The sequence below is a fragment of the Lacerta agilis genome, chromosome 5 (assembly GCF_009819535.1).
Source record: "Lacerta agilis isolate rLacAgi1 chromosome 5, rLacAgi1.pri, whole genome shotgun sequence".
NCBI classification, from domain to species: Eukaryota; Metazoa; Chordata; class Lepidosauria; order Squamata; family Lacertidae; genus Lacerta; species Lacerta agilis.
This window is the reverse complement of record NC_046316.1, coordinates 35,659,128-35,674,618: the sequence shown is the minus strand read 5'-3', so window position 1 is coordinate 35,674,618 and position 15,491 is coordinate 35,659,128. Positions and strand designations below refer to the sequence as shown.

Here is a 15,491-nt window from a genome sequence, read left to right as displayed (position 1 = left end):
CAATACAATCCATTGTAAATAACTTATAAGCAAGCTATTTACTTCTGTGTTGTATATCAAATTCTGATTCCCCCCCCCCCTAATTCTAGCATTATCTTTCATTTCCACATTCTACTAAGGTATTTCTAGGACTCAAGTCAATTATACCTGGGTTTCTGGAGATTGAATACAAAGTGCCTGTCCAATTTTTTCCCACTCCCACTGAGCAACACTTTGTATCCATTGCCAATTTTCATCACTATAGTTAAGAATATGGCTTTCTGGCTACTTGGACTGGTTGTATTCAGCAGGAACCGAGAAACGAATACATTGTTTTGGCAGTAAAACTGACTTCATTTATTTGCTGTATTCCAAGCTACAATATAATGATTTGTTTACTTTAAACATTTCTACAAAAAATGTTCATGGTGGCTTAAATCACCTAATTTAAAACATCAGGTATTAAAATATAATAAAATAAACATTGCTGCTTAAATCCTTCTTTAAAACAGCCTGGAAGTAAACAAAAATCAGGAACTAGAAGACCATGGAACTGTCAAAACATAAGGTTTCTGCTTGATGTCTAAGTCTGCAGGCTGAACCCAACTCACTTGGGAGTAAACTCAGTTGAATTAAATAAAGCTTTCTTCTGAGTAGATATGCTTATGATTGCACTGTAAATGTCAACTCACGGCTCTTTCACACTTCACCTTGTGCTGTGCCTAAAAAGCACAGCTTCAAACAATTTTTCATTTGACCCACACTTTCTAGGCATGGGTCTGCATCCCCTTGCTCTGCTTCTTTCCAAGGGAAAAGCTACTCTTCAGCAATAAAGTGGAACAAATGTCAATCTGGGAAGAATCCAAATTGCTGCTTGTTCTGATTGAGCACTAAAGAGTGGTTTTCCCTGGGGAAAAGCAGCAGAACAAGAGGAAGTGTCAATAATTCCTCAGTGTCACAGGGATAGGGAGTTTTGTAGCCTGGTTGCTGCAATGGAAAATGCCATCTCCTCCAGCCTGTCCAGAGTGGTTGGGGAAACCCAGCCAGATGGGTGGGGTATAAACAATTCTGGGCATTTATAAATCTCCATCAAAACAGGAAATACGATTTTTAGTGCACGATTAAGGTGTTCAACATAAGCTAGAACAGTGGTTTTCAACCAGTGTGCAATGGCACCCTGGGGTGCCTTGAATGATGGTCAGGGCTGCCACGGGCAACACTGGCCCCTGTCCCTCTTTCCTTCCCTCCCTTCCTCTAATGCCCTCTTGCCTCTCTGCCTCCCAGAGGCTTGCGTGGCTGTTTGTTGCAGCAGCCCTGACTACAAGCTCCCCAGGCGAATGGTGCCTCTGGGGCTGGCCAGGGCGTGTTTCCCAGGCCCCTATGGGGCAGTGGGAGGAGACATCTCTCTTTGGGGCAGGGAGGGCAGCTCAGAGACCAGCGGCTGCCCAGAGGACTCCCAAGGAGAGGGGAGAGTTTAGGAACGCTCCACAAGGGAGGGTGTTTGAAAAGGGTGAGGGGCTGTTGGCTCTGCAGGCAAGGGGTGACAGAACTGGGCCTTTGAGACCCACAGGGGTGCCACAGAAAGAATGTTGTTGGTTAAGAGAGCCGTGGACCCAAAAAGATTGAAAACCTCTGAGCTACAGTATTAACTTTTGCTATATTGATAGTTCAACACATCTTCTAGAAAAGTATATATAAATAAATAGACTATGGACACTTTTACCTCTCTGTCAAGAGATGTCAACATAGCCAAATACATTTGGCAATCAGTTTACTATAAATATGTGTAAATACTAGAAAAACATATGATCGTATTCAATACTTTCAACAATTGACTTACATTCTATTAGTCTTGTGCCTGTTAAGTGTTAATAGGCTGATATACATTTATTTATTTATCATTTAATTAGAGAAGAATTCCTTCCATCCTCTAACTCTGAAAAGATGCAAAGGTGTTTCCACTTTATGCTGAACTGGAAGCACTAAAATATTTCCTTTATAAGCAGAAGACCTGAGGATAAAAAAATATGTACAACCAAGTGAATAAATGTTATCATTATCTTCACAAAATTAAAAATGCAGAGCTTGAGACTTAGCCATTCTATCTAAATCAGCACTGCTGTGTTGTTTGTAGATTTATTACAATCAGTGCAGCTAAATGTGGAATAAAATTACTGCTTAGTACGAGTCACAGTATTTGACCCTTGAGCTAAAAGTGCTTTCTTTCTTCCTTGAAAATATACAGTAATGCTGTGTGCATTAGCTTCTAATATTGTGGCAGCTGTGCTCAGCCTAGGCAATAAGAAGGAAAGGGAGAGAAAGTAGGAGGGAGGGAGAGACAAAAGTCTTTCCATTTATTAGACCTTTTGCAAAAAGATTGCACATTCACCTAACATTACATTGAAATCAGCAGTGTGTTAATCACAGGTGGGTTGACTTGATCACGTGAATCTAACGTGTTTCCCCCCTCATAATCATAACTCTCAGCACAAACACTTTCCTTTCTGCAGTGTTTTCCAATCATAGTATAATTGTCTTGATTACTTTACAGAATGAAATGAAAACTGCCAAACTGACAGTGTGATGGAATGTGTGTGTAGCTTATGGGTGTGTGTTTTGTTTCAGCAAACCTTATTGTTCAAGGATGGAAAAGAGCTTCTTCAAAGTTCTCAGCAGCACATACAGAATTTACTAGGAAGTGTAGGGTCTGCCATTTGGTACTACTCATCTAGTTCGCAGATCGCTGCCATACGGAGATTTCTAGACATTGCTGACCACCTGGCAACTATGTTTGTGAGCCCTCTTCTTGACATGGGGCACAAGATATACCGGTACTGTACACAGTAGTTGCATCTGTGGAAGATATACCCTGTGTATTTAAAAAAACAAACTTGGTATTTTCATTCTAGTTACAAGAAATGATGGGCACAATCCTATACCCATTTAGTTGGAAGTTAACCCCATTAAATTCAAAGGGACTTGCTGCTGAGTAGACATGTGTAGAACAGCACTGCGAAGATGTACTTGTCCGTCATTGTTTTTGCTGACTCTAGTGCTGCTCCTCTCCTCTCCTCTGCTCATCACTAACAATGCATTAACAATGCAATAAACCAATTGTTTCCTTTATACTCTCACCCACAGCTGGACCGCTGGAGCTGCCTCTATTTGAATTGATACCATCCCAGAGACAGGTGGTTTTTCATGGCGACCGCTTGCCATTTCAGTGTACAGCAACATACCTCGATAATACTACACAAGTGCATTGGTACCACGATGGACGCCTAGTTGAAACGGATGACGAAAGTGGCGTGTTTGTGGAAGACAGCATAACGCATGACTGCTGTTTAATCACACGGTAATATATTCCCATCTTTGGTATTATTTAGAACAGCTTTCCCCAACCTGGTGCACTTCAAATATATATAGGGCTACAATTCCCATCAGCCCCAGTCAGCATGTCCCAGTGGTCAGGGATGATAGCTGTTTCGATTCAACAACATCTGGAAGGAAATGGGTCAGGGAAACATACAGTATGATTTTAGCAGTGTGGTGAATGATGGTGACTAGTTTGGTTTTTTGTTTTGGTCTTTCCTGGCTGCCAGGTAGATTTCCATCTTTCTGAGATGCTCACACTTCTCCAGATTCAAACTGGAGCCTAAATACTAATGTTAGAGTCTCCCCACCATTTCACTTGGTTAAGCTGTAAGCCAGTGGCACCGGCATGGTACACTTGACTTATTCGGGAGAGGTGTTTGAAAGATGACATAAAGGTATTTTAATACTCCCAAGTGCTTTAGGAGACATATGATGAGTAAAGAGAGTAACTTCTTCCCAGGATGATCCCTAAAATACTCGTTTCTTTTGCTGATGAATTCCAGCTCTGCAGCCTCGTCCGTCAAATGTCTACCGAAACTTTCCATTTAAATTCAGCAACGCTTAAGGGCAGACATTTCCCTGGAACATGCATTGGTTTTTGATAGCCCTTTGGAGGTGTCTAAACTAGAATTATAGGTGATTCTGTTGATAAAAAGTTTCTCATTGGTTATGTATTATATTCATGATAGTACTCTGAGCAGATATGTATAGGATTGCAGTGTTGGCATATTTTCCCCTTGTGGGAGATGGCTAGCTGCTACAAACTACCTCTCAATGGATGCTCCCTCTCCCACCACTTTCTGCTAATGATCAGGTGGAATAATATTTAAAGGCTGTTTATGAATTCTCCAGCCTCTCTCTCTCTCTTTCACTCTGTAACACAGAGGGGGAAAGTGTTCACACCAATTAACATCAGTTTCTTTCTATGTCGACCATTTATTCATTAGTATCATTTTACCAGAACTGGCTTTTTCTTCTTAAAAACGCAATTTCGTTGTTTAACATCTTGGATTTATTTATTTATTTTCAATCATTCTTGCCGAGTTCTGCCCCCATGAGATTTTTTTTTTTCCAGTAGAGAGATATAGAAGTGTCCTGCTGTTGCATCTGCCAGCAATACCTAGACAGAACAATTCTCAAAGCCACATGCATTTGGCAGCAACCAATGCAAATGTATTAAGAACCTGAACCATGCTTTATGAATTTTAGATTGGACGTTACAGTCTCAGAACTACGATGCCCTGCCAGGTTGCTCTAATTTGTGTGTGTTTACTTTATATCAAGGGACAACTGACATCATCTAGTTCATTTTTTACCAGTAGGAGACTGGAGTGATGAGCTATACTGCTGCTTTCAACCTTCGCTATGCAAAAAATAAAATAAAATGTTTTACAGTATACAAAATTGCCTTGTGGCGAATGTTTAGAAAGATCAAAAAAGAGGTAGCATGTTGAATATGGGAAGGTTGAAACTGATTCACAACATACAAATCAACATGTGCAACGCAGGGCTGATGGTTTAATTAGTTCTATCAAACACCTGCTGCTTAAATTACTGGGTAGATACTGCCCTGCCCTCTCATTTCTGCAACTGCAGACTTTCTTTGCAACCCACCATAAAACTAAATGTCTGATTAATATGATCTAATCTGCCTGGATTTTTATAACACTTCTCCTCCCACTTTCTATACCCACGAAGTTAACAGAATGTAGCCCGTATATTGCAATATCATGACCTAGCATTACTTTTGAATGTTATACTAATTGTATTTGTCAGGGAACTGTCCTCGGCTCAGCGCAGGGTGGTGGAAGGGCTCTTGGGATGTTACAGAGAGCCCCGGCCCCACCTGACCAGCAGCACCTCCTCTTCCAGTGGAGGAAGCAGCGATGTCTCTAGTGGGGAGGGGCAGGCAGCTCAGAAGCTTGAGAGCAGAGGCTCTGGGGATGTTGGAGAGACCCTGCACCCCCCTTGCTCAGCGGGCGAGGAGGGAGACACGCCATTTCCGTCGCCCCAAGTGCGCAGAGGGGTGAAACGCAAGGAGGGGAGGTGGAGATTTCGGATACTGAAACTCTTATGTTGGGGTCCCAGCCGGAAGGGGCCACTCCCAGATTCTGCTAGCGTCTGATACGGTCATGTTTTTCAGCACTCTGCACTGTAAATAGTTTGCACAATAAAATTGTTAAAAGACAGTTTGGACTCATGCCTGCTTACTCGTGAGCAACCCAACACAAGACCTGACAGTATTTTTGAAAGTCAACACACTTTGCGTAGTTAACACTTTTGAATATTTGTGAGCCTTGCAAAAATAATATCTATCATGTGGGATTAGGGAAAGGGAGCCAGTAAAATCATTGATGACAGCATTTTGTAGCTGTTTGCAGGGTTCCCAGAAGAACTGTAGAAAGCCTTGTGTCCCTCAGACAAGGGCTGTTGAAAATGGAGGCCCATTTTGGCTCAGCCTCAAGTATAGCTCCACATATAAAATCAAATTAACGTGTGTGCAACTGTTACTGTAAGTGTTGTCATAGAAACAGGGCAGTCTTCTACCCCCTGTGTTTAACTGTATGTGTTGCCTTTTAGTGCAGATACTATGCTCAGTCTTTCCAAAGCGACTTTCTGAAATTTGTAAAGAGAATGACTAAAAGTGTCCATATATCCTGATAATTCCAGATATGTATTTCCAGCTCAACACAATTATCATTTATAGACATTCCAGTTTTATTGTCTTTCCTTTGTAAATATAAGATACTCAACCACATTACAAGCTTTCTGTTAAGACATAATTGAAAATAAATGACAACCTAAACTTTTTTTTTTTTTTTGCTGTGCTAATGAAACTAATTTATAAAGTGAGACTCTGCCTCATGACATTTTTCTTGGCAACAAATGTTTCCATATGGGACACTTGAGAATATTTTTTCAATTAGTTCTTACTTCAGTTTTTCAGGTATTGGCCAATAATAATATTATTTGAACTTTTCAAAGTTACTCTGACATATCGCTTCTATGGTCTTATGTATACTTTTATATATATGTTAAGAAACTTGTTTCTTACCAGTCATTGAAATGGTATATTTCTACCATGAGCCAACAACATATTTCCTATAGCATTTGAAAATAATTTGTGCATCTGAAAAATATGCTCCCGGGAGCTGAGTTCAGCTGACTTCCCTGAGCAAATGTTTACCTTGTATTGTCAAATTCCTTTGTGTCTTTGAAGATTATGGAAAGTGTGTGGCTAGGCCATACCAGCCTGCCCACTTCTTTTTTAGTGGCCCTTCTCCAGCTATTCCCTTTTTTCAGAAGCATGGTTTGTATTCAGAAAGGAGAAGGCCTCAACCCAAACAGAAGGATTAGCTATCCCAAATTTAATAGTATATTGTGAGACACACCAATGAAGTTTGCTGAATTGGGTTTCACATAATAACAAAAAGAATCTATGTCAAGTGTGACAACTTTTTATCGAGATGCCTCTCAGTTACTTAAATGTGAGGCTTGGAAGGAATCTGTTTTTGTAATAAATCATCATCAACAGTAATAATTAGTAATACAAAAGAGAAGACCTTTTTTGTCATGGCACTGTGAATTCCCCTGCCCAAGGTCATATCTGTCACTGGCATTACAATATTTTCAATGCCAGGTAATGTTCATTGGATAAATGTTGGAGGGTATGAGGTTATCAGACCCTTGAGCCATCTGAAGGCAATCCTGTATAGGGAAGGTTTGTTTAATATTTACGTTTTATTATGTTTTTATATTTTAATGACCTTCCTAGTTGGCGACACATTTTAGATGATTTTTTTGTGTGTCACAATTTAGCCTTACAATGCTTTTCACTTTATAGGTTTGGTGTGTTTTTTTTAGCACAGCCACAATATGTTTTAAATATGTTAGGTTTGATGAAAAAGAAAATGGAAAATGTTGACACCAAATGTATAGATGGCATAAACTTTTGAGATAAAAAGGAAGTGTGTAAAGACGATTAAATAAAGTGCAGCAAGAAACCCTGGCAAGCAGCTGGAAAAGAAATGTAGTTGAGGGAGAATATAGAGTACCGCAACATGGAGCAAGATGGCAAGCTTCTGTATTTTCCAGACACTGGCCTGGTTAACATGCCACAGTAAGCCAAACTATGGCCTTTGCACAAACATGCTGGCGCCTGGGGAGGACCTTGCAGCACAGGATGAGCCAAACTTTAGTGTGCCATCTGAACAAGATTGGTGTGTCCCGCCCCGGGTGCCAGCTTGAAGGGGGGTAACATTTGCTGTGCCACCTGTGCCGTTTCCCCCACGCTCCCAGCTGGAGGAGGCAGGCAGGGGAGAGGATGAGCTGCGTGGGTGTAGCTCCCCTGGCTCAGGGTATGTTTGGGAGTCACAGGGGGGTGCCATTGCCCCGGCCCGGATGGCACCCCTGGCGTGATCATGGCTACATCAGACAGCACCCCCTGGCACGATAGCGGCCATGCTGGATGGCACTCCTGGCACAATCCCCGCTGTGCTGGTTGGCACCCCCGGTGTGATCATGGCCATGCTGGATGGCACCCCGGTGCGATCCCCGCCGTGCCAGAAGGTGTGCTGGAGTGGCTAGCCCTGCTGCTGCCTAGACTTGGTCTTAAGGTTCCTCCTTTTTAACTATGATCAGTAACCAAGGTTTGTTCTATGTTTGTTCTATGTTCCGTGCTAAAAGGGCTGGCTGTTGGTGTTATAGGATAGCTTCTGTGTGAGATTGTGCCATTTCTGAAGAGCTCTGTTGCAAAAGGCAAAGAGGAATCTTTGAGGATTTCGTTTGCTCTGTCTTAATCTGTAGGGCTTTTAAAAAAAAATAATGAAAAGAAAACACCTCTCAGTTAATCTCACTGTAGGTTTAAACTGAAGAAAAGATGCGTGTCAGGTATGCCAGAGAGAGGGAGAGAAAATGACGCTGCTGCCACTGAAGAATGACAGCTTATTTTTATAGCTCCATGCTCCAAGGCTGACTCCATGTCCAACACAGCTATATGAATAAATGATGCAGGCTTCCCAGTGATATGAAACTGTAATAAGAACTGTGATCAGAGCGCTCTTCATCAAAGATAACAAGACCTTGCCAAATGTTGTTGCAAATGGCTGCGTGGTATTATATGTATATACTGATACATAGGTTTCTCAGGCGCAATGAATTTTTCTGTTGTTCTTTCAGTAGGGGGGGGGGGAAATACAGCGCTCTTTCCAACCATTTCCAGCTACTGGGGCCACTCAGCCAAGGCACCATAATTCCAATAAACATTAAAAAGGTTAAGCACCTTATATTTTGTAACACGTTTGCAACCGTAGATATTATAATATGAAAGGCGAGCTAGAGTTTACACAGAATATACAAGCTTTGTACTGTCAGGCTGTCAACAAAACTGACAATATATTGTGTAGCAGAGATGATAGCCCTTTGTAGGGATTTGAGAAATGGAGAAACCATGATGCACACCTAAAGTTACATGAAAGTCATGTTTTACACATTTTGTCTTCCGGCAAGAGAAAAAATGTCAAACAATACAGTCCAATAAAGAATTAAAACAACCAGCATTTCTAGGATTAGTGATCAAAGTTCAGCCAAGAGCGACATGTCTTAACAGAATAGGCTTTCCTTGGCAGGCTGCTGAATCTTCGCAAATGAATGGAAAGTGGCCAGTGCAAATAGTTCAAGCATCCCAAAAGCCAGATCTTATTTTGTGTGATACAAATATTGATTCGTGGCCAATGACAACCCTGAATGCAGAAGGCTTGTTTAATAGAATTTGTAAATACTTGGAGGGCAGTTGTGAAACCAGCTCAGGGAAAGTTCAGTTGTCCTACCTTGCACGTCATACGTATACTGATGCAAAATGTTCTCACGTGTGACTTAGATTAAAGCAAAAACTGCAGGACCTAAAGTGTCTTGTGGGGCATAGGGTGAAAATACGAATGTTTAAATTAGCTTTTCGTTAGGGCAGTGGAAAATGGACATGAAGCAGCATTTGCAGCTTAATAAACATTACAGATAGTAGCAGTGATATTACCACCTGATTAGAGTGGCTGGTTGGGATCTGCTGTTAACCTTACCCACTTTGAGGTTGTCCAGTTCTGCAGGCTCTGGCTCTGGCTCAGCATCAGAGCAGTAGGGGGTTCCATCAGAGGCACATTCTCAGTCTGGGGTGTCAGATAAAGTCATGTACTCTACCCTAGACAGTCCTGAGACAGTTAACCCCTCAGGCAATGGCTTGTCTCTCTCCCTCTGAGCCAGAAGCAGGGGAGAACAGGACAGATTGCTTAAGAAGCAGTAGGAGTCTGGCACTGAATTAAGAATTTAGGAGGATATGGTGTTGCAATAACTTGGTCCTATGGCTTCCTTCTTTCCTGGAGCCCACACTAAGTCATTCATTCTCTTCCCAAGTAGGGATTGGACTTCAGGTCTGGACTTCAGATTGTCTTATTTTCTTTCAAATATTTATGTGCCCCTTCATATTCAAGATTCATAAGCAGTGTACATAAAATATTTTAAGAAGAGAGAAAGAACAATTAAAATTCATCATAAAAATCGAAAACTGCCTTAAAATGCCTGCTGATTTTTTTGTTTGTTTTAAGTCTTTGTAATGTGCCTGAAGTTCAGCGAAGAAGGTACCTGTTTAATCTCAATCACTAGGATTGGACCACCACAGGGTTAGGTCCACAACACTGAATGCCCAGCTTCTAGTAGTTATGATCCTTGCCTCTGAGCCATAGGAAACCACCAGCAGAGGCTTCCTCAGATATCTCCATGATCAGGCCATGCTTTAAGGGATCAGGCACTTCTTAAGATATCCTAGACCCAAGTTGTTGAGGGCCTTCAAGAAGATCACTGAATCTGGCCAGTAATGTTGGAACTGAATTGTGCTGGTTTGATCTCCAGGAAATACAGCATTATTCAACATCTAAACACATTCTGAGGGAGAGGAAGTGTCAGACACAAGCCGAGGTTGCCAAATGAAAGTCTGCATTAAAATAATGCAACAAATACTGATTTTAAAATTAATTATTGTGGTGAACTCTGTTGGCTACCATTTTCTAGCTGCTCCCAAAGGCATGCAATCAAATAATCAAGGATTATCATACAGAGATTAGCACTTTTTATTCATCATCTTGGAAATGTTTTACTTAACAAAGCCTCGGTGTGGGTTTTCTGTTTGCTAGGCCAGTTGCTGCTATAGCTTTATTGTGGTGGTGGTTCTTGTTTCTGTTGTCTGGGTCCAACATTGAATGTTGTGGGCTATGTTGCTAGACCTAGTGAGAAGTGGGCTTGTCAAAGCAAAGTCAACATTGTGGAATTGTAGGTTAGAAGTATGAGGGAAAAGTCCTGCAAATAGGCTGTGTTTCACTTGTCTAGCACTTCCCACGCTCTGGGTGGTTTAATTTCAAAAATGCCCTCCAAAGAAGTTTGCAACACCCAACAGTAGTGTGTGTGTCTCAGCATATGTAGTGAGCAGTGGCGTAGCATGGATTGCCAGTGGCTGGGCCCATGAGGAGGGTGATGGTGAGAAGGAGGAAAATGGACAGAGTAAGCATGTGCATTCAGCTGCCTAGCGGTTTCTGCATCACCCAGGAGATTGCAACCACAGTGATAAGAAAAGAATTGTTCCGTTGTCTGGAGAGGTCACTTCGCATGGAGAATCCGTTTTCAACAGAGTCCAGAACCAGCACCAGGTGTTGAAGTTTGGCACCCCTAACAATTTTGCACCTAGGGCAACTGCCCCTGTGCCTACCCCCTAATGCCAGTGATTAAAAGAACACAAAGGCTTGCCTTATGGAATGGTGTAAAACATTGCCCATGCAGCATCTCAGATGCTGTATGTAAACCTACCTGCTTTTTTATGTATCAGGCAAAAGTGATTAGATTAGGCAAAAGCAACAGTATCTTATTATACTGTAATCTGACCTTTATTCACCATGATACAGGAAGATGAGTTTTGTGTGTTTTCTACTTATCACCCATAGAAAGAAATTGTACTTGCATTTAACTTAGTTCTGATAAATCACAGCTGGCAAACATTTGTTTGTATATCCAAGAATCTGTAGAAGCCCATATAAGCTTTAATTTAATTTGTTTTCTGCTTGCTGCTAACAGGTTTTCATTTAAGGGTCTGTTTATACTGTAAGGAAAATCATTCCATGGATAAATGAGTTTCTTTGTGGCCTTTTTAATGTTCCTCTGCCCATGTGGGAGCTACTTCTCTATATGTAAACAACCCAGCCATGTGGGCATTCCCCTTGGAATCAGCATCCTGACAGAATTTACTTTGCATGCTGAAGGTCCCATGTTCAGTCTCCTGTATCTCTAGTTACAGTTGGGAGGGACCCCTCTATAAAAAACATGGAGATTTGCTGCCAAACCCAGGGCTTCCCAAACTTGGGTCTCCAGCTTTTTTTGGACTACAATTCCCATAATCCCTGACAACAGCTCCTGCTAGCTAGGGATGATGGGAGTTGTAGTCCATAAACAGCTGGAGACTCAAGTTTGAGAAACCCGTATACTATATAGACAATGCTGAGCTAAATGAACCCAGTGTTCTGACTCAGTATAACATAGCTTCCTGTGTTGCTAAGATACCCACTTTTAGTTGATTTTAAAGAGCTAGATTTGCACATTCTCTCTTGATTTTGCATGTCTTAACCTTTGGTCCTTATTTTGCGCAGCAGTGTGCTCTGGGGACCACCCTCATTTTTTAAAATCTTTGTTCATATTAATAATGGATGGTGACTTGGACTAGATATAGGCATTACAGACTTTTTACCTAAATTGTGGGTGGTTTTTTTTTTTTAAGTAAACAGTTTTCATGTCCCAGTAATTTGTTTTCCTTTCTCTGCCAGAACTGAGATGGAGTCTTCCAGATACATACAGGAAATTAGGTCAGATTCTGAGAACCTTTCTCAGGGAAACGACAATTGGAATGCGTTCCTGTGGCCTCTATTTCTTGGTCACTTTTCTTTCTGACATTTAAATGGCCATCAGCATACAACAGACACATTGCAAAAATATTATTGTAAGACAATAAAGGGAATAGCTCCACTAATAACAAGGCTAACCTCAGGTCTGGTTAATTAGTTATGCATAGTTGTAGTGATGAAAGTGCATATTCTAAATGAAAATGCCATGCCCCAGATTAGTTATTTTCTCTATGCTGAGTATCTGCGTTGGGCAACGGCCAGTGCTGAGGGCTACAGTAGAACATTATAATGACTTTCCATAAATTAATTTCCACTGTATATTATGGAACACTTTGCAAGCCCACTGGGGGATGGGAAGCCGATGTGACAGTACCAATAATGACAGGACAACACTTTGGAATTAAAATGGTCACATCTTTATTGTTTACAAATGTAAGTAGACATTGAGCCTAGACATTGAGTATGTATCCTGAATCAGCCTAGCCTGATTGCTGGCTGATCACTCCTTTAAGGGCAAACCTAAAAGATCTCCCCATGGCATAGATCAAATGGGTGGACCCGCCAGTCCACCACTTGGGAAGTTTTATGGCCTGTAGTTTGTAAAGGGTGCAGGGAGTAGTTAGAAGGACCCCTCTTTCCCTCACAAAGCTACAATTCAGAGGCTTCCCTAGAAAGAAAGTTTGATTGCGAACGTGCTCTGATTCAAGTGCATATTTAATTGCATATGTTTTCAAATAAAGTGGATTAAAGGACTCTGTCACCCTGGTGCAACAAATCCACTTTTAAAAACAAAAACACAGACTTGTTGCAGTTAGGAAAGTGACAGGGAAGTACACTGAAAAGTGGGATGGATGGATGAATTAATGTTTGATAGGAAGACATGCAAGCACCCTACAAGCAAATCTGGATCAATGCTAATTGTATAATCTCTCAACAACAAATCAGAATGAATACTCAATAAAGGCCAGAGTCTCATAGTCTAACCCAGGGGTCCCCAAACTAAGGCCCAGGGGCCAGATACGTCCCAATCACCTTCTGAATGCGGCCCGTGGATGGTCTGGGAATCAGCGTGTTTTTACATGAGTAGAATGTGTGCTTTTATTTAAAATGCATCTCTGGGTTATTTGTGGGGCATAGGAATTCGTTCATATTTTTTTTCAAAATATAGTCTGGCCCCCCACGAGATCTGAGGGACAGTGGACCAGCCCATGGCTGAAAACGTTTGCTGACCCCTGGTCTAACCTTTCCCTAAGCTTTGTGCAGGCAAATCAGAATGCATGTCCAATAAACAGGTCACTTAGAGGCATCAAACAGTCAGTTCAATAATGAAATCTACAATCCCAACAAGAACAGAATTGACTGCAGAGTGTGTCACTTGTATCTCACTAACAAATAAGAATGGACCAGCAAAAAGGAAGAGAAAAGCAGAAGAGGGACTCTTTCGGGAGAAAAAGGTGGCAGAACTTCAAAACGTCTGATTAATTTGTCTTTGCTATAAGAGACACCGGTCTCTGAAGACCTCTCTTGTGAGATCATCTTTAATGGGGGCTCTTCCCACATAACTGCTGTAACAGGGGTGGAATATTTGTTTGCTGTTTCAGTTCTTATTTTTATTACATATTTTGTGTTTTTATAGTGTCATTTTATGTGCTGAGCTCTATGGATGAAGGGTGGTATACAAATTTAAGAAATGGATGGAATAATAATAAATAGCACTGTGTAAGCAGGGCCAAAAGCCTTGGTCATTCCTGTGCAGTTGTTGCCTCTGATCCCAAGTGGCTAATGATTTCATGGAAGGTATGGCATTTGGAACAGCAGTGCCATGAAACAACTAGTAATGGCAGTTCAGCTTTACTGCTGTGCATGTGTATAGGTTACCTGAGAGAGGAAGGAAGCCCCGTGCCTTCCTGAAGAAGCCATAAAGACAAAGAGAGCATGTTGGACATGATAAGTTAGAACAGCAAAGAAAGGCAAAGGTTCTCTTTTAAGTTCTCTTTTAAGAACTTTTTTGTTTCAGTTGTTACCGGGTTTCTAGGGAGACCAGGATCTGTTCATCACTTGTCATATCCAGATGCTAAGTAAGTAAATATGTTCACTAAAGTAACCGCTGCCCCTAGGATACATTGAAGAGTATAAATTAATTACCATCTTTTGCCACAGCCAGATGGTTCCTACAACAGTCAATATCCATGGTCTTTTACACTTAACTTCTCTCTGTACTACAGTCAGGGTTCAATGAAGGCTAAGTGAGGAAGAATGTCAAAATTAACAAGAGATATTGCAGATATCCCGATGCAAGTTTTCCCCCGATGCAAGTTTTAATAATGATCTTGGTTTTTTGTTTTACAAAAACTATGTTTGCATCTGTGTGAATGGCAGCTAATTTTAATTGGCTAAAGACTCAGGGGTTCAACACATAGAACATTCCAGTGTTTACTCCATTTAGATATAATATTGATAGAAAAAATGTAGGCAGTGCATATCATTGTCTTTTTCTAATTTGAAACACAAGTCATTAATGGGAATCATTAGCACTGATCCCAGACCCTTGGATTCACTGTGCTTGTAAACAGCTTCAAGATAAAGGTATTGATTTGTGAGAGTAATCCCAAATTGCTTGGGTAATGTTCTCATATGCTTAGATAATGTAAGCAGATTCCTAGGGCCAAACTACACCTGATACTAAGTGCAGATTTGCATTTAATGTGTAGATTTTTTAAAATTCAAATTGTGTCAGCTAGCTTCAAAAGAAGGATTTCCCCCCAGGACTGCAGCAGAGGGAGGTTAAATTCCATTAATTATTGGACACCCCCAGCTGATGCAGTTTGCATCTATTTTTTAAAAAATCTGCAAATAACAGCAAATATGTATTTCACATCAGGTCTAATTTACCCATAGTTACATTCAATGTGGATGTCCTGAGTCATTCAAGGAGATGTCTTGGAGGGGTTGGTTGGATCAGAATGATGGGTGTCCGCAGTGGTGGCCAAACTCGGCCCTCCAGATGTTTTGGGACTACAACTCCCATCATCCCAAGCTAACAGGACCAGTGGTCAGGGATGATGGGAACTGTAGTCCCAAAACATCTGGAGGGCCAAGTTTGGCCACCACTGGGTGAGAGGAATTCATGGAGCTGCCAGCTGATGACCCCTGGGCTAGGGTGGGCTGCATCAGGACCCTGTGAAATGCCAGAACTGTCAGAGG

General features: G+C 41.3%; 1 protein-coding gene across 1 annotated transcript in view; it reads left to right on the top strand.

The window, feature by feature from the left end:
• ADGRA1 (adhesion G protein-coupled receptor A1) overlaps positions 1-15,491 on the top strand; it is a 314,608-nt gene that overhangs the window by 131,543 nt on the left and 167,574 nt on the right. Inside the window, exon 7 of the mRNA XM_033149325.1 lies at positions 3,121-3,334. Coding sequence (XP_033005216.1) covers positions 3,121-3,334 — 214 coding nt within the window. The remainder of the gene's footprint in view (positions 1-3,120; positions 3,335-15,491) is intronic.